A 27,380-nucleotide genomic window follows, 5' to 3' on the forward strand; every position below is an offset into this window, starting at 1 on the left:
CAGATAAGGACATTATAAGAAAAGAAAACTACAGACCAATATCCTTAATGAATATAGATGCAAAAGTCCTCAACAAAATATTAGCAAACCAAATTCAGGATCATACACTATGACCAAGTGGGATTTATTTTTGGGATGCAAGGATGGTTCAACATACACAAATCAATAAATGTGATATTACACATAAATAGAATAAAAAATAAAAATCATATGATCCTCTCAACGTATACAGAAAAAGCATTTGACAAAATTCAATATCCTATCATGATTAAAAGCTCTCACATTGGGCGTAGAAGAACATACCTTAGCAGTCATATATGGCAAACCCACAGCTAACATCATATTCAATGGTCAAAGGCTGAAAGCTTTTTTTCTAACATCAGGAACAAGACAAGTGTGTCTACTCTCACCATTCCTATTCAACGTAGTACTGGAAGTGCCAGTCAAAATAATTAGGCAAGAAAAGACACAAAAGAAAAGAAAAAGTGAAATCATCTCTGTTTGCAGATGACATGATCTTATATGGAGAAAATCCTAAAGACCCCACCCAAAAATTGTAGAACTAATATATGAATTCAGTAAAGTTGCAGGATACAAAATCAACATAAAAAATCAGTAAATTTTCTTTCTTTTTTCTTTTTTTCTTTCCTGCTTTCTTGCTTTTCTTTCTTTCTTTCTCTTCCTTCCTTCCTTCCTTCCTTCCTTCCTTCCTTCCTTCCTTCCTTCCTTTCTTTTCTTTCTTTCTTTCTTTCTTTCTTTCTTGTAGGCTTTATGCTCAGCACGGAGCCCAATGCAGGGCTTACACTCATGACTCTGAGATCAAGACTTGAACTGAGATCAAGAGCTGGATATTCAACCAACTGAGCTACACAGGTGTCAGTTGCATTTCTAAATGCTAGCAAAAAAATATTTGAAAGAGAAACTTAAAAAATTCCATCATTTATAAAAGCATCCAAAATGATAAAATACTTAGGAATAAATTTAACAAAGGAGATGAAAGAGCTATACACTGAAAACTAGAAGATATTGATGGAAGAAATTGAAGAAGACATGAATAAATGGAAAGATATCTTGGGTTTGTGGATTGGAAGAATTAATATTGTTAAAATGTCCAAAGACCTCTATAGATTTCATGTTATTTTTACCAAAATTCCAATGGCATTTTTCACAAAAATAGAAAAAAAAATCTTCTGAAATCTGTATGGAACCAGAAGAGACTCTGAATAGCTAAAGTTATCATGAGAAAGAAGAAAAAAGCTAGAGGCATTACATTTCCTGATTTCAAACTATACTACAAAATAATAGTAATAAAAACAACATGATACTGACATAAAAACAGACAGAGACCATGTGGAATGTAATAGAATAGAGAGCTCAGAAATAAAACCATGTGTATATAGTCAACTAATATTTCACCAGGAAGGTAAGAATATTCAATGGGGAAAATATAGTCTTTGCAAGGTATGGTATGGGAGAAAATATTTGCAAACTATGTATCAAATAAGGAGTTAGCATTCAAAATATGTACGGAACTCATAAAACAGAGCAGCAAGCAAACAAACAACACAATTAAAAATGGGTAGAGGACTTGAGTATACATTTTTTCCAAAGAAGATATGCACATGGCCAATACATGTATGAAAATGTGCTCAAAATAACGAATCAGCAGGGAAATGAAAATCAAAACCATGATGAGATATCACCTCACATCTGTTAGAATGACTATTCTCAAAAATACAAGAAATAGTAACTGTTGACAAGGATGTGGAGAAAAGGAACATTTGTGTACTGCTGGTGGGAATGTAAATTGGTGCAGCCGCTATAGAAAACAGTATGAAGGTTTCTCAGAAAATTAAAAATAGGGGTGCCTGACTGGCTCAGTCAGAGGAACACATGACTCTTGATCTCAGGGTTGTGAGCTCAAGCCCCATGTTGGGTGTAGAGATTACTTAAACAAAAAAATAAAGAATTAAAAAGCAAATTAAAGATAGAACCGCCATATGATCCAGCAGTCCCACTTCTGGATATATATCCAAAGGAAATGAAATCACTATCTTGAAGATCTATCTGAAGCCCCATGTTTGTTGCAGCATTATTCACAATAGCCACAACATGGAAAAAAAAAAAACCCTAAGTGTTCGTCAGCAGATGAATGGCTAAAGAAAATGTGATATGTATATAATGCATCCATAAAAAGGAATGCAATTCTGCCATTTGTGACAACATGGATGGGTCTTGCAGGTGAAGTGAAATGAGTCAGGCAGAGAAAGACAATTACCATATGATATCACTCATATATGGAATTTAAAATAAAGCCAAACTCTAGAAATGAAGTAGAATGGTGGTTAGTAGGGGCTAAGCGTAGGGAAATGAGGAGATGTTGGTCAAAAGGTACAAACTTCCAGTTATAAGATGAATAAGCTTTGGGGAGCTAATGTACAGCATAGTGACTATAGTTAACAATATACTTTATTATACATTTTAAAGTTGCTAAGAGAATAAATCTTAAATGTTCTCACCACATACTAAAAACTGTAATTATACAAGCTGATGGATATGTCAGCTAACCTTATTGCAGTAATCATTTTATAATATATATGTGTATCAAATCAGTTTGTACACCTTAAGCATACACAATGTCACATGTCAATTGTATCTCAGTCGGGCTGGGGAAACAAAGAAAAAATGGAAAAAAAAGTACAGAGGCTTATTCTTTATGTTCATGATGAAATTTCTACAACCTCTTCATCCTTACAGTTCAACTGAGAATTAAGTACACATAGAAGCTGCTAGACCTTCGTTTCCTAGGCCTGAAGTTTCTGGAGGGTGGGTTGTTAGCAAGTGTTGACTGAACTTGGTTTCAGACTACACAGGAAAGTGTCAAACAAAGTGAGATGCTCATTAAATACATTTTTTTTTCTCAAACTCTAGTGTACATAAAACTGTCAGGCTGATATATTCTACCTCCTTATAAATATGTCTAAATCTGTTTTCTTTTACATTTGCATCTTATTTTGCACATTGTGGTAGAAGAGGAAAACCATATTCTGTCAACTGTTTCTGTTTTTACATTATGTTAAAAAAAATGAAATAAACAAAACTCTCACTTTATAGACTCCAGCTTAATTAAAGGGCCATTCCAAATGCTCTTATTTTAAAAATTGAGTCAGCTGCATGTTAATAAAATATTCTGGATTATTCGTTTTCAGGCATAAGTGATATTTCTTACTCAAGAAACTCATTCAAAGGACCTTGGATATCTAAATCAGTGGTTGAGTCATACAGAACTATTAACAATGACAGGATCGTGGCAAAGGCCACAGTGAATAGAAGCTATGACAAGCAGAATCTGTCTGAGATGCATTTGTATTTGGCTTCAAATGACTAAGTAAGACCAAAAGTAGCTGTGTCATGTGATGTATGATATGATTGTTTTTCAGTAACTGAAAAATTATAAATGGATGATTTCTAGAGCCTATTGGAGAAGGGCCAGCTGTTTCTGAGTGTCACATCAGTTTTAACTATTGCTAACAAAGAAAGATATGAAAAATAAGAATAAAAAGCTTAGGAGACAGTCAGCTTTCAAGCATTTGAATCCCTCTTGGATGAAAGCCAGGTGCTCATGTGCCTGGATGATAGAGCTTATCGAAGACTTACCTAAGTAGGGCAAGAAGTGAAAGGCTCGGAAATGATGACCTCTCTGGGAACCTGCTGCTCCTTTTCTTCCCTGCCAGCCACCGCTGGACTTGGTTCATGGTGAGTGATAAAATCAAATGGCTGGAGGGTTTAGCTTTCAGCTTAGGCTTTACACTCTCATGGCAGAGGAGAGAGAATATGGGTTTGTCTGTTACACTGTTCAGCATTTTCCCCTTTGTACTTCTGTGATTTAGAGGAGTACAGAAAAAATTTTTAAAAAAGTTTTTTTTCTGTGTTTGCTGAAAGGAAAATCTGGCAAAGCATCTAGTAATGTTCAGTTTATAACTAATTTTCTAGAATTGACATAGGATCTGCTGAGTTCTTTTTAGAGGCTTTTAAGTAATTAGCCCTTACTTAGCATTTTCTATATTGCTATTTATTTCACTAAGCAAGGGAATAAATAATTTATTAAGAAAAAGATAAAAATTCAGTGAAGGTGAATTTATGCTTAAGCTGGTCCATGCCTCAGCCTTTTATTGTATACCAGAATACACAGCCCAAAAATATTTATGAACTTATACTGTCTCTATACTTTTCACTAGAAAATATGTATTTTGTTTTTCTTTGAAGGTCTGTGATATATAACTTTTGTTTGTTCCAGGAGTTATTTTTCAAAACACTGATTCATATGACAACAAGTCATATTTTATCAGACACTCACCTTCAATTTAGATGGCTGGTTGGGCAGAAATGTTTGACAGTATTTAATGAATGTGATGCATATGAAACAAAATCATTGTAATATATTTAAAAAAACAGATTCTACTTGGCTAAAATTGTTTCTTTGAAAAGCAGACTTAATTATTCCTTCTTTAATAAAGAATATTCAGAGAAAGATCTTTGATCACATCAGATCTTTGGATATTAAAAGCCTTTGCCATTGCCCATTGATATTTTTTTAATCTGACATCAGAATCTTTAAAAAAAATCATTTTTGCATGTCTGGGAGGCTAGGGTGGGAAGGAAATAATAGTGAATAGGAAATAATGCTTTTGAAAATCCTGGTCTTTATGAGAGTTCATCACCCGTAAAATGCCTTCTGTTTATGGAAGAACAGCAGTATGGGTAGTTATTTGATGTGTTCTCATGTTGCAGCATGAACAGCAAAAACGAATGTAATATTACTTGAAAGATTTGGCTTAAATTCCTTATTTGGTATTTCACTCTGATTCATTGTCCTCAAAAATGAAAGTTGTTTGCTAAAGCATGTATCTCTTTGTGAAACAAATAATAAAATAATTTCACCTTTAACTTGATCACTTAATCACCTGTGGCTTTTATCATGAAATCAGATTTAGTTTAATAGGAAGCAGCTCTTTCTTAAAGAGATTGTTTGAGTGAAATAAATATAACCTTATTATTGAAGGTTATATTTCAATAATATATACCTTATTATATATATAGTAAGCACTTTGTTTTAAAAATCACGGTGTTTTAGGAGGTGGGTAGGTACAATTTTAAACTTAGTATTTTAACCAAGTGCCACATCCAATCTTGTAACATTCTCTACCAAAAATCAAAGACTAATAATTTTCATATTCACATAAGTTTGGGAATTAGTGACCCCTATTTAGAAATACTCAGTGTACCTGAGAGTATTAAAACCCTGTCTGGCAATTAAGAAACTCTTTTAGGGGTGCCTGGCTGGCTCAGTTGGTTAAGCGTCCAACTTCGGCACAGGTCATGATCTCACGGTTCGTGAGTTCTAGCCCCGCATTGGACTCTGTGCTGTCAGTTCAGAGCCTGGAGCCTGCTTTGGATTCTGTGTCCTCTCTCTCTCTCTGCCCCTCTCCCGGTTGCACTCTGTCTCTCAAAAAATTGAATAAATGTTAAAAAAATTTTTTAATAAAAAAACCTCTTGTTTTTTAATGTATCTATATATATTAAATTTTTTAGAGACAGTGCAACTGGGGGAGAGGGAAGAGGGAGAGAGGGAATCCTAAGCAGGCTCACGCTCCGACAGGAAGGTGGGGAGGAGGGGCTGCGTCCCACAATCCTGGGATCATGACCTGAGTCGAAATCAGGAATCAGACCCTCAACCAACTGAACCCTCCGGGCACTGCTTAATCTAGATATTTTTAAGTTTTATGTTGCATACAAATAGTTAAGAGTCAAATATATGCTCTTCTTTTCCATGTCCTGTTCTCCCAAGGAGAACGGGAGGAAAAGTTCTACCACTTTTCATCTTTTCTTTAAAAAATGTTTGTTTATTTTTGAGAGAGAGAGAGAGAGAGACAGCGAACATGAGTGGGGGGAGGTGCAGAGAAAGAGGGAGAGAGAATCCCAAGCAGGTTCCACGCTGTCAGCACAGAGCCTATTGTGGGGCTTGAGAGATCATGACCTGAGATCAAGAGTCAGTCGTTTAACTCTCTAAGCCAGCCAGGCACCTCATAGACTTTTCATCTTTTAACTGATTTTTTTGGTACCAACCTCTGTGTTGAGACAATAGAATTGTATGACTACTTCCTATTTTCTTTCTTTTTAAAATTCAGGTATACTTAACATACAGTGTTATGTTAGTTTCAGTGTGCAATGTATTGAATCGCTGTTCAACAGTTCTATACCTTTCTCACTGCTCATCAAGATAAGTATACTCTTAATCCCTTTTATCTATTTCACCCATCCTCCCACTTACCTTCCCTTTGGCAGACCACCAGTTTGTTCTCTATATTTAAGAAGCTGCTTTTTTGTTTGTCTCTTTTTTTCTTTGTTTGTTCATGTGTTTTGTTTCTTAAATTCCACATATTGTATTTGTCTTTCTCTGACTGACTTATTTCACATAGCATTATACCCTCTAGGTTCACCTATGTTTTTTGCAAATGGCAAGATCTTATTCTTTTTTATGGCTCAGTAATAGTCCATTCCATACGTATAGACACACATGCACCACTTCTTTATCCATTCATCTATTGTGGACACTGGGGTTGCTTCCATATCTTGGCTATTGTAAATAATGCTGTAATGAACATGGGGGTGCTTATATCTTTATGAATTAATGTTTTTGTCTTCTTTGGGTAACTACCCAGTAGTGGAATTACTGAAACACATGATAATTCTATTTTTAATTTTTTGAGGAACCTCCATAATGTTTCCCCACAGTGGCTATGCCAGTTTGCATTCCCAGCAATAGTGCACAAGGGTTCCTTTTTCTCCACGTCCTCATCCACACGTTATTTCTTGTGCTTTTGACTTTAGCCATTCTGACAGGTGTGAGATGATAATCTCATTGTGTTTTTAATTTGCATTTCCTTGATGATTAGTGATGTTGAGCATCTTTTCATGTGTTTATTGGCCATCTGTATGTCTTCATTGCAAAAATGTCTATTCACGTCCTCTGCCCATTTTTTAATTTGATTATTTGTTTTCTTGGTGTTGAGTTGTATGTTCTTAATATTTTTTGGATATTACCTCCTTATCATATATATAATTTGCAGATATATTCTTCCATTCATTATGTCAACTTTTGCTTGTCGATGGTTTCCTTTGATGTACAAACCTTTTTATTTTGGTGTAGCCCTACTAGTTTATTTTTGCTTTTTGTTTTGCTTGCCAGTGAAGACATATCTAGAAAAATGTTTCTATGGTTGATGTCAAAGAAATTACTGCCTATGTTTTTTTCTAGAAATTAAATGGTTTTAGGTCTCACATTATGTTTTTAATCCATTTTGGATTTATTATTATGTATGGTGTAAGAAAGTGGTCTAATTTCATTGTTTTGCATGTAGCTGTCTAGTTTTCCCAACACCATTTGTTGAGGAGATTGTCTTTTCCCCATGTATTTTCTTGCCTCTTTTGTTGTAGATTAACTGACATTACAAGTGTGGGTTTATTTCTGGACTCTCTATTCTGTGTGTTTCTGTGTCAGAACCATGCTGTTCTGATTACTACAGCTTTATAGTATATTTTGAAATTTGAGATTGTGATACTACCAGTTTTATTTTTCTTTTTTCAGATTGCTTTGGCTATTTTTGTGGTTCCATACAAATGTGACTTTTCTCTTGTCTTTATCTGTTGACTTCTTATTATGAAAGATGAGAATTTATTTAGCTTGCCCCCATCCCATCTCTCTGTCACCCTTTCATAAGGGTGCACATGCATATGTGTGAGCCCGCTCACAATTCCTGCTCTCTCATTCATCCTGTAAAATTATGTTGTGACTTGGATTATATCAACATTTAGTGTTTATATTATTAAGATTAGGTAAATGTAATTTTTTTTAGCTAAACCACATAGAGTAATATGATTCCTGATTTATTTTTGTACACTCTTTAATCTTTTCTGGAATTTATAATTATTGTTTGCTTAGTTTTCTATGTTTATTTCTATTTCAACACCCAATTCTCCACCAGTTGAGTAAGTCTCTTCTAAGTATATTAATTTACATCAGGTTTTCTCTCAATGTCACCTGTTTGAAGCAGTCTTCCTGAGAGTCTTCTGACCTGTTCCATTCTGGACTGGATGCTTCCTTGTCTGGTACACAGCTGCCATCCTGAGATTTCCTTTCTTCATAAACCTGGAATGCTAGGTCTTCTGGGTTCTGATTCCCATGGCTTCCTCTTTCTTGGTTTCCTTTGTTTTGGTAGAGTGTGTAGAGAGACTTTGATATCTTTTGATAAAAGTATGTGGGAAGTTAGTTTTTGTGAACTTAAATATCTGAAAATATCTTTATTTTATCCTTACATTTTACTGTTTATCAATCTGTATTATTTTTGGTATACAAATCTATGCTATATTTCTTAACTTTTTTTTTTTAAAGTAAGCTCTACACCCAACTTGGGGTTTGAACTCATGACTCCGAGATCAAGAGTCAAATATTCTATTGACTGAGTCAGCCTGGTGCCCCTCTATGCTACAATTCCTTTTCCTTCTTAAGGAAAATGTTGTTTACCATGTAGCTGCTATATAGAAAAACACACTCTTGTGTGTCTCCTCTATTTTCAGTACTCTACTTCTGGTACTTGTGGTCACTAACTGTGTGGTGGTTTTTACCACACCAAGCAATTCTATGATAACAGCTGGGTATCCTATATTTTAACTCATTTCTGACATTATCTACCTGAAGATAGTGTCAGAACCCACAGGTTAAGGACTCAGTTCCTCAAGACTGTCTCCCTCCCTCCACCCCCTTTAAATGTCAATCTTAAGTTCAGGTTGTTACCTGTGTATCTGACTAGTTATAACTCAAACCCCTCCTCAGGTTCCTACCACCCCCTTCTCAGGTTTGATTAATTTCCTAGAGCCAGTCACAGAATGCAGGAAAACAATTTACTTACTAGATTACCAGTTTGGTAGAAAGGATATTAAAGCATATGAATGAACAGCCAGATGAAGAGATAAATAGGGCAAGGTCCAGAAAGATCCTGAGCACAAGAGCTTCTGTCGTCATGGATGTGTTTTTGTTCACTGATCTGGAGGCTCTCTGAACCATTTTTGGGGGTTTTTATGGAGGCTTCATTACATAGGCATGACTGATTAAATACTGATCATTGGTGATTCATGCAGCTTCCAGCCCTTTTCTTCTTCCCTGAGATTGAAGGGTGGGACTGAAAGTTTGAATGCTTTAATCATGGTTGGTTACTCTGGTAAGCAGCACCTTCCTTAACGGCTTTCCAAAAGTCACCTCATTAACATAAACTCAGGTGTGGCTGAAAGGGACTGGTTATAAATAATAAGGACAGTCTTTACCTTTTTGGTTTTGGTGCTATTTCAGGAGCCAAGGACAAAAGACCAACTACTATAACAAAAGATACTTTCCTTGCTTTGTGCTTAGGAAATTCCAAGTCTTAGGAACTCTCTGCTAGAAATGATGACATAGACCAAAAATATGCTTCTTATTATAAGTCATAATATCATAGCTGCTTTTGAGAAATCCAAAGCAATCTAAGTTATGATTCTTTGTATATGTCTATACCTCTAACCTAAATTTCATTTTCCCTGATATTCTGAGATTCCAAAAAAGTGCCTTAGTGTTTGTCTATTTTTATACACTACGTGGGTCTTTTTAATCTAGAAACTATTTCTTCAAAGTTTCATTGATGATTTTTTTCTTTTCTCTTTACTTTTGCCTCCAGGAACTCCTGTTCTCCAAATGTTGGGCCTCCTAGATTGGTGGCTAATTATCTTACCTTTTCTTTCCTAATTTCTGTCTTTTTTTTTTTTTTTTTTTTTTGCTTTACTTTCTGTGAGATTTTCTCAAGTTTATTTTCACCCATTGTATTGAGATTTCCCTTTTTGCTATCATGTTTTTATTTTTCCAAAGTTCTTTTTTGTTCCAAAAATATCTTTTAAAAATAACATTCTCTTCTTTTTTATGGATACAAAATCTTATCTCTGATAATATTTCATTTTCAACAAAATCATCTTCTCTGTGCAGAACCTGTTTCCTACAGGTTGAGGTTGTTTGTTTGCTTACTTCAGGCCTATTACCCATATTAGAGCTTTCCCTAAATCTGTGCTAATTCTTGAGTGCCTGATCATATTTAGGAGTGGGAGACTAAAATGCTGAATGAATGCTCTGAATATGTGGACAGACCTATTGACTGTGGATGTCACTGTAGGGTGATATGGATGTGCTAGTTTTATATCTTGTCTTCTTGGACTGATCAGACCTCTTGGAAAAGGGAGCTCTAGTCTTTTGACTAGAGGGTAGAGACTTTGGAGAATCAAGTTGGGAGAGAAGACTGGTGGGAAGGGGGGTTCTCAACACTCAGAATGTTATGTTAACTCCCTCATTTTCAAGGTACTTCTTTCTTCAACTGTGTCCAGTGTCCCCAAATCCAGAGACCTTTTGATTGATCTTTTCTGGAGAAGAAACCTCCAGTCTTCTGACAGCATTGGGTGTGAGAGCAACCACCCAGCAACACAGAGTAAGGAAAGATTTAGGGTTATAACTTCTTTTAAAACATTTTTCAAATAAAATAAATCTCAATGTGCTATTGCCCCTTTACCCAGAGTTAGGCCACACTCAAGGTTAAGGGCACAGTCCTCCAAGGCTGTCAAGTGAGCCCAAGACTTCTGACAACAGCTGCAAATTCAAGGGTCTCCAGGGATATCCTCACCTTAAAGCAGCTGATTATAAATTTAGGGATCCTCACAGACTCCTTCAGATTTGGTAATTTTATAGATCAACTCACAGAACTCAGAAAAACACTATACTTGTGCTTATAATTTTATTATAGCAAAATAATACAAATCAGAACCAGCCAAAGGAGGAAATAGATAGGGTGGAATCTGAGACTGAGAAGGTTTCAACTGCAGAGCTTCCACATCCTCAGGGATGCATTACCCTCTTGTCATTAATGTGTGACAATACTTATGGAGTATTGCCAACTTGGGAAGTTTGCTTGCGCTTCAATGTCCATAGTTTTTATTGGGGCTTCATTACTTGTACATGATTGATTGAATGATTGCTCTGGTGGTTGCTCAAAGCCTGAACTCTTTAACCACATGGTTGGTTTTTCTGTCTGGCTAGCCCCCATCATGAGTCACCTTGTCAGCATAAACTGTCAGGTGTGCTCTGAGGGGCCCACAATAAATAACAAAAATACTCCTACCATTCTGGAAATTCCAAGGTACAGAGGTTACCTTCTAGAAGTCAGGACAAAGGCCAGACTTCTCTTTTTGTAAAGTTAATTTTTCTCTCTACACTCTTCTTTCTTTACTTCAGAGGTACCTGGTTCTACCAGTTCCAAAATGCTTAAAGGATTCTGAAGTAAACTCAGGTTGGTTCTTTGTTCTCTGCTCTTCTGGGTTAAGATTTAGCTTTCTTGAGTCAGCTAAAGAGTTTATCACTTGTTCATACAATTTTCTGTTTCCAAAAAGATTATTGTTTTTCCTCCCATTTTTGAATGTTCACGTTAAAAAAAAGAAAAAGTCCCAAATAAAAAATCCCTCTGCAATGGTGTTAGTGGGATTTCTAGAGGAAGCAGAATTAGATATTCAGTTTGCTATCTCTACCCAGAAGTCACCCAGAACTCTCAATTTATTTGTCAGAATTTATTCAACTTCTAGTAGAATACCTATTACCACTAGATAAATAGATACTGAGTTAGCAAACACTTGTATGTTGCTGCATTAATACGGACAACTAATTTAGACTTCAGAATCTTTAAAAATGACTGTTCCTATAAGGCTCATTTCCTTTCTACTTTACATAATGAGGTCACAAAAGATAAATAGCCTCTTATCACTTATTGACTGGGGATAAAAATACAGGAATAGAGGAGGATCTTTTAACTTCAATGTTATCTATTTTTACAATATTTGAATTAATATATATTAATTTTTAATTAATTTAAAATAATTTTAGAACAGGAAAAAGTAAAAACATTGCATAAAATAATCCTTAAAAAATTTCCACTTCACATCTATGATACTAGGGTTAATGGAGAACTAAAAATGGAGAATTCTTTTTATATTTAATGGAGTAGGTAGGACAGAGCACAGAACTCCTTTAATTACTCTGATCTGAAAGTCATATTTGTAGGCATCTTTTCTTTTTCTGTAGGCTTCCTTTCTTTTTCTTTCTTTCTCCCACCCACTCTTTTTTCTGGACCAGAAAGAGGTTTTTAAGCTTATGTTTTATATTAATGAAGTCTACCTGGAAAAGAGGATGTTAGTCCTCTCATAATGCTGATTTCTCATTTCATTTTCTTGGTAAATAAGTGTAGATGCATTGATTTTCCTGTCCCATTTTAGAATACAACTGCAATCCTTTTCTCTTCTTTACAGTCTTTTTCAAGTTTCTGCTTCCTGTGAGATTCATTCCAAACTCTTCCCTAGCATGGCCTTTGCAGTACTCTTATATTATGCCCACAACTTACTTTGTAGCCTTGTCTGTTTCTGGTCCCCATCAAGCTCCCATTTCCTCTCAATGCTGAATTATTTGTTGATTCTCTTAACTTGTTGGTGTAGCGGCATTCTCCCAGGCTGAAATTGTTTTCCCACTTCCCTTCTACCCCTGCCCATCTAAATCATACCTGTTTTTACAAGCCTATCTCAAATGTTACCTGGTCCAGAAAATACTCCTTCTTATCTTTCCTCCTTTCAGGATTAATCCCAATCCACGGGGGCCTTCACAGGGCTTTGTTTGCCTACCTCCTGCTTGTGTAACAGGTATCAGTGGGTGAGTGTGTGTGTGGGGTTGGGGGGGAGAGAGTGGAGGGAGGGACAATTATAATACTGTCCATATTATAATTTCCTTGAGGGCAAATATGATGAATCATATATACACATAATACCTTATATAAAGTTGATTTTCAGTAATGTCAGTTTTCTTTCTGTTAATAGCACTGACGAAAGCAGAAATAGTGTAGATTATGTATTAGAGTTTTACAAATCCATTTCCTCTCAAGACGCTTTCTTGAACAGTAGAAAAGTAGCTGCCTAACAGTTAAAGATGATTATTAGCAACTTGGGATGAGAGTAAGAAATATGAACACTCATCGCTGAATCCAGGTCCACGCACTCATGAGCATGGGCACCATTTGCAACTGACCGGTTGATGCAGCCATGTGAATCTCTGGGTGACAGGAGCCGACTGCTGTGGTGGGGGAAAGAAAACACAGGAGGAGTAATGACTAGACGAGTCAATCTGGGTGTCCCTGCCACAGGAGAAGGACTTGATAATCAGGGTGCAGGGCTGGGGAGTAGGAGGAGAAGCCAAGGAAGGAAGATGGTTTGATGAAGTGTGTTATGGCTGATGGAAGACTCTATGCTCTGGGTGAGGGAGTTAGTGGTGACTGAAGGGAGACTGGGAGAGGTCCCTGTGTGATTAGCAGCGTATAATCAACCATCTGCCTGGGGACACAGTTGTGCACAGAGGACATATTAAAGAGGGAAAAAGAGAGAGGGGAAACAGCAGTGATAACACCAAGAAAATCGTTTTAATTGCAGAAGTCTGTCAGGGACCCACTATTTACATGTTGTCGCCCCCTTCCCTCCTCCAAAGTCCTTCTCGAGGATATCCTATCCGCTTGCAGGCTGTTCTGTTGTGGCAGGAGGATTAGAAAGTGAGACTAATCTGGGGTTATGGCAGTGATCTCACTAAACCTTGTTACTCCAGGTGAATGCTGCAGGGCTTGGAGCCAGGAAGAGGGCTAAGGAGAAGGAAGAAGCAGACAGTGATTATGGAAACTTCCTTAGGAGCGTCTTACAAAAACCACCCTTTATTTTCCCCCCCAAGAGCAAATCTAACTTAACACTTGTCAGGAACTCTTAGGCTCTCATCTTTAAGAGCTTAGAGCCATTTAAAGTTTCCTAATGTTTGACCTCGCAAGAGGCCAGGAATGTACACAGGCAGCAAGATTTAAAACCGGATAGTGAATTAGAGCCTCATTCGTCTAGGTAGGCCATGACATTTAATTCAGCCATTTATTAAACTTGTTTTTGTGTTTTCTTCGCAGAGCCTGATTCTAGAATGCCGGAACCAGATACAGGGTACCCCCTCTTAAGTTTATTTCTTTTTCCTTAATGTAATCAAAGCATAAGAGCTTAACCTTGGACAAAAATGAAAACATTCCAGTGGAACTTTTTTTTTTCCTTTCAAAATTCAGTGTCTCTATAAATAGGTTCTGTAAAGGATGATTATGAGAACATGAAAGAGATGAAATGAGGAGGGAGGAAAAAGGATCCTCAGTGACGCCTAACATAATTTTCTCTGTCTCAGTTTTGTAACATGTGTGTAGTAGCAAACATATCTGTTAATTTGGCTAGAATTATGCTTTCGTCTCTCACTTGTTTTTAGGGACTAGGCAGAGCACAGAAAGATTGAGAGCAAGTATTTAGGTTTGGGTTGATTTACATGGATGGTAGAACTGCCTCTCACACGATACACAGGATGATGTTCTTTACTTGGAAAGAGCAATTTCTTCCTAAGAAAGGAAAGGGGGCCTGACCCTATTCCACTCAGATTGGCTTTGTCAGCTGGTTATGTTAATGTAGTACTATTAATTGAATTATGCATTTATTAATTTATTCTGCTTTAGGATTACTCAGTTTTTAGGGTATGTTTCATCTTGGTTCTTCTGAACTGTGACTGGATGTGCTCTGTCCACCCGAACACTCTTTTCCATAGTGATCCTTGTTTTGGCAACTGTCTCCTTTTTCTCTGCTCACTTATCATGGCTTGTTTGCAAAAGACCCAACTGTAACCGAACAGGCCTGGAGCTTATACATTAGTTTCCAAATAGGGACAGTGGAGCAGCCTTCTCTTTTTAAGAGATTTGGGCTACTAAGGACATATGAAGCTGGTGCCCTGCAGACTCACCAGTGTCCTGCTGGCATGGAGCAGGCCTGACACCAGCCTTTATCTTATTTGGCCACAGGAAGAGAACCCGAGGGGGGTGGAGAAGGAGGAGCCAGACACTTAATCCCGAAGGACCTTTAGGGACAAAAGCATTTACAGTGAGTACATACGGCAGATTTCTTGCTTTTCTATTCTTTTATTTAAGAGAGAAAGATTACTAGAGAAGGGAGAAGGAGGTGGGCAGCTTAGATGGCTGTGTGGCTGCATTTTTTGGTCTCCTAGCTTGGTACAAGAACACTCTCTGACTGAAATGTGTCTTATTCAAGTCGAATGCATTCTGCTAATGTCAGGTTTCAGCCAAAAACTTGTGGACTGTCAGGAAGATAGCAGAACTGGTCCGTGTCAGTAAGCAATTTGTGGCATGTTTCTTCTGTTTCTATAGGATGATAAATAGAGTATGGTGGGAAAAGCCCTCCCACATATTTAAAAAAGAAAAAAGAAAAAGCTTTTAAATCTTTACGGCTTGCAGCTCTTGCACTTTAAATGTTGAATCTTCTTTGGATTTGTGGAAAGGGAAGGATTTGATTTATGTTATTTTTAACAGCAGCTGGGATAAAGGTGGTATTATCTCTAATGCTGGAGAGGTGGCCACAGATAATTACTTGATGGGGGAGGGGAAGGGGAGGTTACTGGTTTCCAAAAAGCTGGTTGATTGCTCCTGTCACACATGCACTTTTGGAACCTGAGTGAGTGGGTGGACACCTGGGCACATTTGGGTCATTGCTTTCATCTGTATCATCTGTTGTCTACTGGCTTTTTAAAAAAGTTTCTCTGTGCCTGGAAAGGAATCTCATTTTAAGACGCCTTGTAAAGAAAGAACACAAAACTTACAGTATTTAGAAGAACGTGTAATAGACCTGTGCTGAATTTCCTACTATTTGCATTCAAATAGAGTAATTAATTCAATGGAAAAGCAAGCTTGAATAGGCATGATAGGGGCAGGAAAAATATACATAAAGGTTGTTACTATAGGTCTCTACAATGTGAAGCAGTTTTCCTTTAAATTATAAATTTATCTTTGAAATCAGATGTGATTCTGTGAAAATCAAAAAGAGATTGGTTATCCATGGGGGCATATTAAATGTGAACTACTAGAACAGAAATTTAAATGTTTATGGTAATTACTTTGCATGAAAATGGATAATTAATCAATTTTATGCCACTTTCCAGGCTTGCTATGCTGTTACAACACAGGCAGTATTCCTTTCCCAGTGGCAAAGGTATACGAGAGGGAAAATAGAGATTAAAATAAAACTTGAGTAGACCCCTGCTTTGCTTTACTTCTCTGAGATACTGAAGTTTTCTTGTTTATACTCTGCTCAGTTAAATATAGAAACATCACATCCAGGTTGAAACTTTATAGACACAGGAATATTTTGCTTTGCGGCTTGAATATTAGGTTTCCTTAGCATTTACTCATGTGTGATGAACACCAGCTACATTTTTGTTTAATGTTTTTATTCTGTGTGTCCTCTACATATACAGCCACATCTCTGTTGTCAGTCTTTCGTTTCAAACTCTAAGAGGAGAGAATCTCCCATATTTGTTTCTCTAGGAAGAATTAGCAACACATAATGTGTTAATAATGATTTATAAAATGCATTTGCGTGGTAATACTTTATTTCATTCCATTAAGTAGGAAAATCTATTGATGCTGTTCATGTGCTTTGTTAAAATGGAGGACCAGCACTTGGTATCTACACAGCTCTCAGTATAGGCAGGATGCTATTTTAATGGCTTTGGAATCTCTGGAAAATAACCCAGGGTAATCACAGATTTTTATGGTCTGATGGGATCTCATTGATCACCTAGTCCAATTTTGTCATTTTAAATATGACGAAACTGAGACCCAGAAATGTGGAGCATCTTGTCCCACATAAAACTGCACTGTGCCTGCTTAGTGCACAGCCTGATGGTATCTTTGGAAATATTGTATATTAGGACATAAATTGCTTTGAGTCGATTTTTTATATGTTCTTTAGTTTATAGTAGGATGTGTATTCCAGAGAAGGCCCTGTGTTGATTCAGGAGTTTCAGAGAAAACACAATGACCAAGCATCATTTTTCAGTTGCGCAGCGTGCTTAGGAGAGATCTGGGGTTGCGTGTGTGAGTCAGTGTGTGGGTGTGGCAGAAATAGTTCATTGTACACTACCCTGGCATTTAGTTTTCTGATTTGGGTGAATCTGGTTTCTTATAAGAGGTAACCATTGTGATACCATTGTCTTCTTCATTTAACACCAGTTCTGTGACCTTCCATTGGAAACCTTTATTAACCTTTGTGTATCCGATTCCTTCTCTGGGATTGTGATTCTAAACGGATTGCCCAGAGAGCAAGTGAATTGATTAAAAATTTAAAAGTGCTTTGAGAAATCAGAACCAGAGCCTGTCTGAGGCTAGGGTATGAATAAGTAGATGGCAGCTCACTCTTCCTGGACTTTTATTGCTTCTGAAGTTTTGATATCTCTTAATTGTGTTTTTTTAAATAGCCAGGTCTAGGGGTGCCTATGTGGCTCAGTTGGTTACGCTTCTGACTTAGGCTCAGGTCATGATCTCACTGTTCGTGAGTGTAAGCCCCCCACCAGGCTCTGTGCTGACATCTCAGAGCCTGGAGCCTACTTCGGATTCTGTGTCTCCCTCCCTCTCTGCCCCTCCCCTGCTCACACTCTGTCTCTCTCTCTCAAAATAAATAAACATTAAAAAAATAGCCAGGTCTAGTATGATTTTAAAAATTGTATGTAAGAGTGGTTAAGAATGTGGGGCATGGATTTCTCTCTCTCACAATTAGATGGAGAAAACTGTTGAATTGAAGTCTAAAATCACTTTCTAAGGTCAGTACCAGAGTGATAAACTTACCTTAAGACATATATTTTATTTTTACAATAACTTTGGTTTCAAAAATTCATCCATAATCCTGCTTATCATCTAATATAAAAGTTAAATGTTCAAGAAATTGGGAGGGGGGCAGTGCAATGCAGAGTTGGAAGGTTTCTGAAATAATATGTCATAGGAATAACTTATTCTTAAGGCTTTTGTCAATTCAATAAGTTTTTTCATTCTCTGTGCCCATTTCTGTATGGAAAGTTACATGTTGCTGGTCAAAATGGGAGCTTTCTTGATTTTCCCCCCTCTATTTTTGTAGGTAAAATAATTTTGCTATTGTTACTAAGTGAATAGCGAGAATCTAAAGAAATAAAGGCTACTTTCTGGCAATCACATTTAATTTCATATTTTGTTCAACCACATTTTATCTTTGGAGAAGGAAGCTAGAATGTGTAGAACCAGAGAAAGTCTCATAAAAGAAGAAGAAACCCAGGGATGCCAGAGTGGTTCAGTAGGTTAACTGTCCGACTTCAGCTCAGGTCATGATCTTGCAGTTCAATTCATGAGTTTGAGCCCCAAACTGGGTTCTCTGCTGTCAGCAGGGAACCCTCTTGGGTCATCTGCCCCCCTCTGTCTGTCTCTGCCCCTTACCCACTTGTACCTTCTTTCTCTCTCTCTCAAAAGTAAATGGACATTAAATATTAAAAAAAAAAAAAGGAAAAGAAACCCACTACCTTGAGTAGAAGAAGCTGCTTCTGAAACTAAAAATGTCTATTTGAAATGTTTAAAGTACAAGATCCTAAACGTTGTCTTTTTATGTTAGACTAGTTCTAGAAGAAAGATAAATTATATAGCTTAGATCATTACATTAGTAAGCTAGCTTACTAACAAGCTTATCAACTTTAAAAAGAAAGTTTATTATGACTTACAGTTATGTTATTTTAAACATATTTAGTTAACTTCTTAATGTTAAGTGTTTAAGAGCAATTTATTACTCTTGAAATTCTAGAAGCTTCTAAAATTTTCAATATCACCAAAAATTAATGTAATTTAAGTTGATAGTTAATTAGATATTTTGCATATACTAATTCCTGACTTATACTTTTTGGCAAAGTATAGGTTTGGAATTACTGCATGATATCCTTTTATCTAACATATCATAGAAAGGAGCAACCTCTCCTGAATTCAGCGTAGTGTTTTTGTTAATTAGAACCTTGTTGCCTCTCTAGTTATCCCACGTATTGAATATACTGATTATAATAGCCAAGATGATGCTTAGGTGCTTATAGTAGAAAAGCCCCAAGTGATAGTGACTAAAACAAGATAGAAGTTTGTTCTTCTCTCAATAAAAGTAGTTCAGGGCAGCAGTCTAAGACAGATACAGTAGCTCCTTGTTATCCTGTGGGATCCATGTTCCTACCACCTTGCTCTATCATCCTCTACTGCCATACCCAAATGCATCTCCTGGTCAGAGACAAAAACTGGAACTCTAGTCATCAAGTCCACATTATAGGCTAGAAGCAGGGGGAGAAGCAGAAGGGCAGAAAGGAGGCCCCTCCTAAATTAAGTCAGCTCCTTTTAAGCAGCTCTCCCACACATTCACTTACACCTCATTGGTCAGAACTTAGCCACATGGCCATACCTAGCTGTGATGGAGATAGGGAATGTAGTTGTAAATTCTTGGCAGGAATATGCACAGCTGAAAAGCAGGATTTTATTAGTAAGGAATGAGGAGACGATGGATGGTGGGGTAGGCAATACCACATGGTTTTGTGTTCCTATTATATGCTGGGTCTTGGAGCTACTATGTAGAAACTCACAACACCTCCTTCTGTTTTTGCCATGAGCTATGGTTTCTTAATTTAGAAATCTGGCTTAATTTAGAAATCCTGTTTCTTCTGCGAAGTATGATTTCTTTATTTGGCAATCTTGTCTGACTCTTGCTTTCTTCTTTCCTCTTGCCTTTCAGCTGTTTTGGAAAGAAGTAAGGTTTAGACTTCTCCATGTTAACCATGAGCGTGACACTTTCCCCTCTGAGGTCTCAGGACCTGGATCCCATGGCTACTGATGCTTCACCCATGGCCATCAACTTGACACCCACTGTGGAGCAGGGTGAGGGAGAAGAGGCAATGAAGGATATGGATTCTGACCAGCAGTATGAAAAGCCACCCCCATTGCATACAGGGGCTGACTGGAAGATTGTTCTCCATTTACCTGAAATTGAGACCTGGCTCCGGATGACCTCAGAGAGGGTCCGTGACCTAACCTATTCAGTCCAGCAGGACTCAGACAGCAAGCATGTGGATGTGCATCTAGTTCAACTAAAGGTAAGGAAGGTCTCTGGACTTAGGTCCGTTCTAGACAGAAGTCTGAAAAAGGCTGTAGCACCTGGCGCCTGAGTTCTATAACTTGCAATGAGGAAATTTCCAGGAAGAAAAATAGAATACCAGGTTCGATGCACATGGGCAGAATTCATTCTTGCCTGATTTCAATTCACGGGTTGGCTATCTGGAATCAAATGATCTTAGGGGGTAATGCAGACAGGGGGGAAAAGAGGAGGGCATTTTGGTGCAGTGTCATAGAAATCAATTATGAAGAATAAAAGTATTTTAAAAGGTTTAATAAGCCTCTCACAGGTAAAACATCAAACTGAGCTGTGATTGTGAGTGTGTGTATGTGATTATTATCTTATATTGCAGTTGATGCCACCTTTGTGGCATACAGTGAGTTCTGGCATGATGGGGAAGGGTAGTGTTTGCCTTTTAGAATGAGTCCTTTCATCCAGGTACAATGTGTCATGAAGAACAAAGGTGCTTTTATAACAACTCACTCAATGTTCAGATGTTAAAAAAATGTCTGTGGATTCTAGAGCCCTTGAAAAGCCTGATGTTTGTTAATCATGAAATGGAGGTGCTAGTAAAGAGTGTTATTAATAGAGATTCTGGCCTAGGGACCCCACAGTACAGTGGATCTTGTCCTGTCATAGCCACTTATCTCATCCAGGTCCCTGAGGCAGACACACGCTCAGGTTAATGACCAGCAAAGCAAGGCAGATTTGTCATCAATCAGGGCATTGACCCCAAATCCTAATGTAAATTTCTAGTTAGTTAGATGAGATCTTAAGGAGAATTTTTTTACCTAAGCGAATTCATCCCAAATGATCTGAAACCAAAGACCAAACAGATTCCTGGATCTTAACACTTAAATGGTTTATAGGCTGCAGCCATCAGTGTGAGAAGAGAAGGTGGGTAGTTAAGGTAAGAGAACATGTGCCCCAAAGTCTAGAGCAAAGCTGGCTCAGCCTTTAGGCTGGGTCAATAGATCCTGAGCCCGTCTTCCACATTAGGGAGAGTCCCAGAGAGGGAAGGATGGAACTGGGGGAGAGAGAGAGAAAACAAAAGAAGCCAGAATAGCAAGGTGGCTAGCTGGGCTTCTCCCAGGTTGAGTAGGCTTGGGTGGTTGTCTTTCCACAGGGTTTTGGGAATGAGAAAGTGCAAAAAGGATAATAGAGAGAAGGCTAGGAACTAGTTTCAGTGTAAGCCTGCCTGTTTCCTCACTGTGTCCATAGGGAATAATTTGTCTCAGTCTTTGAAATATGGTTCCTTTAATCAAAGGAGCAGCTCTCCTTGAGGCTGGAGTGAAATGGAAGTCAGGGGCTTCACCTCATTCCTCCTCTCCTCTGTTGCCTCTAATGCTGCACTTATATGAGACTCCTGTAAGTAATTACGGGGTTGGGGTTGTAAGGCAAGTTGACTGTTGCTCCGCCCAAATCTTACAGATTTACACAGAAAAGATGGCGAAAGATTAAAGGAGAATGGGGGAAATGGAAATATCTTGAGATGACTCCACTAAAAATGCTGCTAAGGGCTCCTAAAAACATCAATGAGTCAGTTAAATTCATTTAATTACAACACATAATACTTACATCAAAATTTAAATCTTAATTTCATGCAGGAATGTAAAGTTTTTATATAATCAGCCAGGGTTAGGGTTAGTGTTTGAGAAATCACCTCTAGGGTGATTTGCTTGTCTTTTTCTCATTGGAACTGTCACCTTCTCACTTTAGTCAAAAAGCATGTAACACCTGCCTCCACCCAGCTCTGTCCCAAGGTGTGGTCTGTCTCCTCTGCTGAAAAAGGAGCCCCAAAAGAGCAGGAATTCAACATAGTAATCACAGAGTAGTTAATCAAAGACTGTTAAAGGGATGAGTTGACATTGTCTTATATTAATTTAATTTTAGGGTTTCTATCACTACTTTTTTTTATACTTGTCTCATCAAGGGACTTAACCAACATTTTCTGTTATGTTCTCAAATATTCTGTAATAATAGAGCCCTTCCACATTGAGCCCAAAGTCAACAAACTCTGGTCAGTGAACTGAGACTTAATCTACACAAGTCTCCTAATCTCACATATGGTTAAATTTCCCCTTTATTTGTGTAATATTTCTTTATTCAACCAAGTAAGCACTTTGATGCATTTAAAACAATTTTAAATACATGTCAATTTCTCAGATTCCCACATTGATCCACAGAATAAAGGGGCAACTTGGACATAATGTTTTATATGTGAAAGCACAACAAAACAACCTTGTGGGAGCAGCTCTCAAGTAAGGGATATGGCAAAGCAGAGGGGCAGACCCAGCCTGGGCAAGACCAGCCATCTGCTATGGGATGTCCCATTTTGGCTCTTACTGCCTTGGTGAATAATTCATTTTTTTAATTTACCATGAAAAATAACCATCCCAAGGATAGTAATGCCATGGCTTTAAGGACCATCTAGGCACAGATAATTTCTAGATTTATATATCTATCCTAATGTTCTCCCAGGAACCCCATCTGCCTAAGTGACATCTCTAATTGTGTCTTTAAGTGAGAATCTCAAACAAGATATGACCATTGAAAAGCTCTTAATCCGTCCTACCCCCATGTCTTTCCAATTTCAGTGGAAGGCACCACACATTGCAAAGCCCAAGTGTGACTCTCCATCCCACCCATCTGTCTTATCAACAAGTCCTGTGGATCCGTCTCCAAAATATGACTTAAAGCCATTCACTTTTCCACAACACTAGTGTTGTCTCCCTAGACAAGCCACAAGACTGCTTGCCTGGGCTACTTGTAGAGTCTCCTCTACCACCTGCAGTTTATTCTCCACACAGTAGCCAATGGAATCTTTTAAAAATGTAAATCAGGTCATGTTTTTCCCTTGCTTCCTATTGGCTTCTAATAAATCCGAAATCTCTTCCTGTGGCTCTGCACCTGTTTGGTTCTCTGGCCATTTCTCCTGTTACTTTCTCCTTGTTCATAAAGCTCCAGGCACATTGAAATTCCAAAGGAATGTTAGGCTTTTTTTAAGTTAGACATCTTGCTTCAGAACTTTTCCTGTTGCCTCTGCCTAGAAACTTTCTTCCTCTGTCTTTGCCTGGTAGAGTCTGGATTCTCATCAAGCAGTCAGGCAGAGGCGCAGCCAAGTTCTAACATCTGGAGGTGCAAGCCTAGGAGAGAGTTAGGCAGGGGTTGGGGTGAGGTGGGGCCTGCACTGTGTTTGATGAAGGGCAAGCACAAAAAAAGGCACTACCCTTACCTAGCTTGTTTTTGTGCCTCACACTCCCTTTCAACATTGCTTGCTCTATGTCTTGTTACCATGGTCTTCTCTGCCATTGTGTGGATGTCTAACTTAAAAAATCAGTTGAAAAGTGCTTTTGGAAAATGCTCAGGATAGGCTCAGCCTATGGTTTGTTTGCTTTGTTTGGTTTTTTAGATTCCATATATAAGCGAAATCATATGGTATTTTTCTTTCTTTATCTGACTTATTTCACTTAACATAATGTTCTCTAGCTCCACCCATGTTGCCACAAATGGTAAGATTTCATTCTCTTTTATGGCTGAGTAATATTTCATTGTGTATATATACTGCAGCTTCTTTACCCATTCATCTATTGATGGGCACTTGGGTTGCTTCCATATCTTGGCTATTGTAAACAATGCTGCAATAAAAATAGGGATGTATATATATTTTGAATTAGTGTTTTGTTTTCTTTGTGTATATACCCAGTAGTGGAATTACTGGATTGTATGACATTTCTATTTTTAATTTTTTGAGGAAACTTCATACTGTTTTCCATAGTGATTGCACCAATTATATTCCCACCATCAGTGCATAACAGTTTCCTTTTATCCTTACCAATGCTTGTTATTTTTTGTGTTTTTGATTTTAGCCATTCTGACAGATATAAGGTGATATCTCATTGTGGTTTTGATTTGTATTTCCCTGATGGTTTGTGATGTTGAACATCTTTTCATGTGGCTGTTGGCTATCTGTGTATCTTCTTTGGAAAAATCTGTATTCAGGTCCTCTGCCCATTTTTTAATTGGATTATTATTTTTATTATTATTTTGATGTTGAGTGGTATATGTTATTTATATATTTTGGATATTAACCCCTTATCAGATATATCATTTGCAAATATTTTCTCCCATTTAATACATTGCCTGTTTGTTTTGTTGATGGTTTCCTTTGATGTGCAAAAGCTTGTATTTTGGTGTAGTCCAAATATTTCAATTTTGCTTTTGTTTCCCTTGCCTGAGGAGACATATCCGTAAATATGTTGCTAAGGCCAATGTGCAAGAGATTACTGCCTATGTTTTATTTTAGGAGTTTTATGGTTTCAAGTCTCACATTTAGGTTATTAATCCATTTTGAATCTATTTATTTATTGCTTTAATTTTTATTTATTTATTATTTATTTTTATTTTATTTAAAATTTTAGTTAGTGACCATATAGTGTAGTATTGGTTTCAGGAGTAGGATTCAGTGATTCATTACTTATGTATAACACCCAGTGCTCATCACAAGTGCCTTCCTTAGTACCCATCACCTGTCTTTTGTATATGGTGTAAGAAAGTGGTCCAGTTTTATCTTTTTGCATGTAGCTGTTCAGTTTTCCCAACACCATTTGTTGAAGAGACTGTCTTTTTCCCATTGTATAATCTTGCCTCCTTAGTTATAGATTATTGACCATATAAGCGTGGGTATATTTCTTGTCTCTCTAGTGTGTTCCATTGATTTATGTGTCTATTTTTGTGCCAGAACCATACTGTTTTGATTACTACAGCTTTGTAGTATATCCTGAAGTATGGCATTGTGATACCTCCAACCATATTCTTCTTTCTCAAGGTTGTTTTGACTATTCAGGATCTTTTGTGGTTCAATACAAATTTTAGGATTATTGTTCTAATTCTGTAAAAAGTAATATTGGTATTTTGACAGCAATTATACTGAATCTATAGATTGCTTTAGGTAATAAGGACATTTTAATGTTAATATATAATGTTATTATATATTAAATGTCACTTTCTCAAGGAAGCCATTCCTGACCCCTATTCTAAAACATCCATCTTCTTTCCCAGCAATTATCTAGTCCATTATTCAGCTTATTTATTTATTTAGTAGTGATCACTAGCTGCAATTATCTTATTTATTTGTTTACTTATTTGCATTAGCCCCAACGACCTCAAATGTCTAATTCTCCACTTTATCCCTGTTGCCTAGGACAAGAGCCAAGCACTTGAGGGGGGCTCAGTTCACATTTGTGGTTGAGTCCAAGTTTGTACGGTTAGTGCCTTCTCTCCCCATAGATAGGCTTGCCCTGGAAGTTCACACAAGGAAGGCTGTTTGTCAGGGGTTGAATTAGGATGGAGGCATTGGATGAATCAAGGCCCAAGTACATTTGGGGTATTACTTTCTCATCATAGAGAATCTGAGTGGCTCAGAAGTCTTGGCGATCGTTCCTAAGAAAGTCTGCATGGAAGAGTCTAGGTGGCTTCTTTCTGTAAGTAACTATGCCTGGTCCTTCTCCCCCTCCTCACTTTTCTGTTTGACTCCTTCTTTGGTAATGATTTTAGTCAATAAGCATATGCTTAGGTCTTTTGGACTCAAATCCACTCTTTTTCTTTAAAGGTAATTTTGCTTATCTTCTGGTAATTATGTTGATCTCAAAGTTTATTTATCAGAAACTGTATTTATATCAACCTTACTTCCAAGTTCTTAGGGGAAGTTTTATTGTAACCCCCAGGATGAACTACAAAGCACTATTATGAAGTTCCCATGTTGGCAGGTGGAGAAGTGATTGTTTTAGAGAGTGAATAAAAACATCTAACCTTAAGACTAAAATATGGAAACAATGCAATATATTATACTGTGTAGTTTTCCCATTATTTTTAAGCTGAAAATATAATCCACATATCTTACTTCTTAGCTTCCAGATATTCTTTAGTTAAAAAGTATGAGAAACCAACTGAACCATTTTTAGAAACTTTCCCCTCTCCTCCCTCTCCTCTTTTGGATTCTGAGGCTGTGCTGTGTAGGAAAACCAGACTAAGAACCTCACAAGATTTTGACTTTAACTGAGACTTCCTTGTCTGGATGAATGTATTTGGGTGCTAAACAGGCAAATTCGGCACCCCTGCTTCCTGATTAACAGTCTTCTTAGAGAAAATATTATTTGTATTCCTGGAAACATGACAGGGAAGAGACAAAGCTTAGACTAGCTAGCATAGGCTAAATTATGTGCCTACATGACAAATAGAAATCTTGACGTGACATAGCTGGAATCAGCTCCTCCAAACAACCTACTTTAGATAAATTGTGCTCTCAGCCACCTCCAAATGAAGTTTGTGTCTGTTTCGTGGATTTGGGCCTGGTTCTCAAAGTTAGAACATTAAACAGAGATTCTGTTTACAAGATGTTCTGACTGGGCTGTATCCAGACTGAGATGTGCCTGATATCTGGAGTTGAGCCAGATACCCAGTGACTCACGTAGGGTCTGGAGGGCTTGCTGGAAAAAAAAGCTTGAATTCTCTCTGTAGCTGAAGTTGGCACATCAGATGGGCCTGATGGACTGAAAGTGATGGAGGTCCTAGGATGAGGGAGCTCTTAGGAGAGAATTCACCCTCATCATGGGGCCAGGGGTCTGTCCTAGTGCAGGAGGGAGCATAGGGAGGGGGGTGTTAGTTTGTGGTAAAGTGTGTTTCTGACTCTTGGATCCATCCTGAGCAGCCAGCCAGGCAGCGTGGGGACCCAGGGAAGGGAAGAGGTTGTGGAAGTGACTTGGAGGACCTGCGTCAGCTGACTCTCTGCCTGAAATTCTTCCCTCCTCTTGTACAGCAGGTGTAGAGGAAGGAGTGTTCTCTTTCTCCCACTACTGGAGCATAATTAGCTGAAGTCTGCTGGAGGTGGCAGAGGTTGTTTCAGAGTGGCAGCTGTGAAGTACTGGGTCTGCTAGCCATGACTGAGCAGCAGCCAGGGTTGATTCTTGGGCACATCTAAAATATGCCCTAGGATTCTCAGAAATTCTTCATAAAGGGAACCCTGAATGAAACTAAAGTTCTGACATTAACAGTTTGGAGCTTGAAGGATTCTGATCTTAATGTTAATATGACCAACTTGAAATGTACGTTAAAATGGCAATCCCAAAAGCATATTCCAAATTCCAGGAAACTAGAAAATAGAGCTGAGTTTTCTGTTGGTAGGTATAAAGATATTACTTTGTTTTGACTTC

At 37.7% G+C, this 27,380-nt stretch overlaps 1 protein-coding gene across 6 annotated transcripts in view; it reads left to right on the forward strand.

Annotated features, from left to right (window-relative positions):
- AKAP6 (A-kinase anchoring protein 6) overlaps window positions 1–27,380 on the forward strand; it is a 487,418-nt gene that overhangs the window by 97,485 nt on the left and 362,553 nt on the right. For 3 of the 6 annotated variants that reach the window (XM_053224350.1, XM_015073684.3, XM_015073690.3), the window contains exon 4: window positions 19,792–20,149. In XM_053224350.1, coding sequence (XP_053080325.1) covers window positions 19,826–20,149 — 324 coding nt within the window. In that variant the 5' untranslated portion in view covers window positions 19,792–19,825. Of the gene's footprint in view, window positions 1–3,469; window positions 3,757–14,796; window positions 15,100–17,703; window positions 17,831–19,791; window positions 20,150–27,380 lie in introns of those variants that run through there. The other 3 variants (XM_027065558.2, XM_027065559.2, XM_053224351.1) reach the window with 3 other exon arrangements.

This window comes from Acinonyx jubatus, chromosome B3, assembly GCF_027475565.1.
Source record: "Acinonyx jubatus isolate Ajub_Pintada_27869175 chromosome B3, VMU_Ajub_asm_v1.0, whole genome shotgun sequence".
Lineage (NCBI taxonomy): Eukaryota > Metazoa > Chordata > Mammalia > Carnivora > Felidae > Acinonyx > Acinonyx jubatus.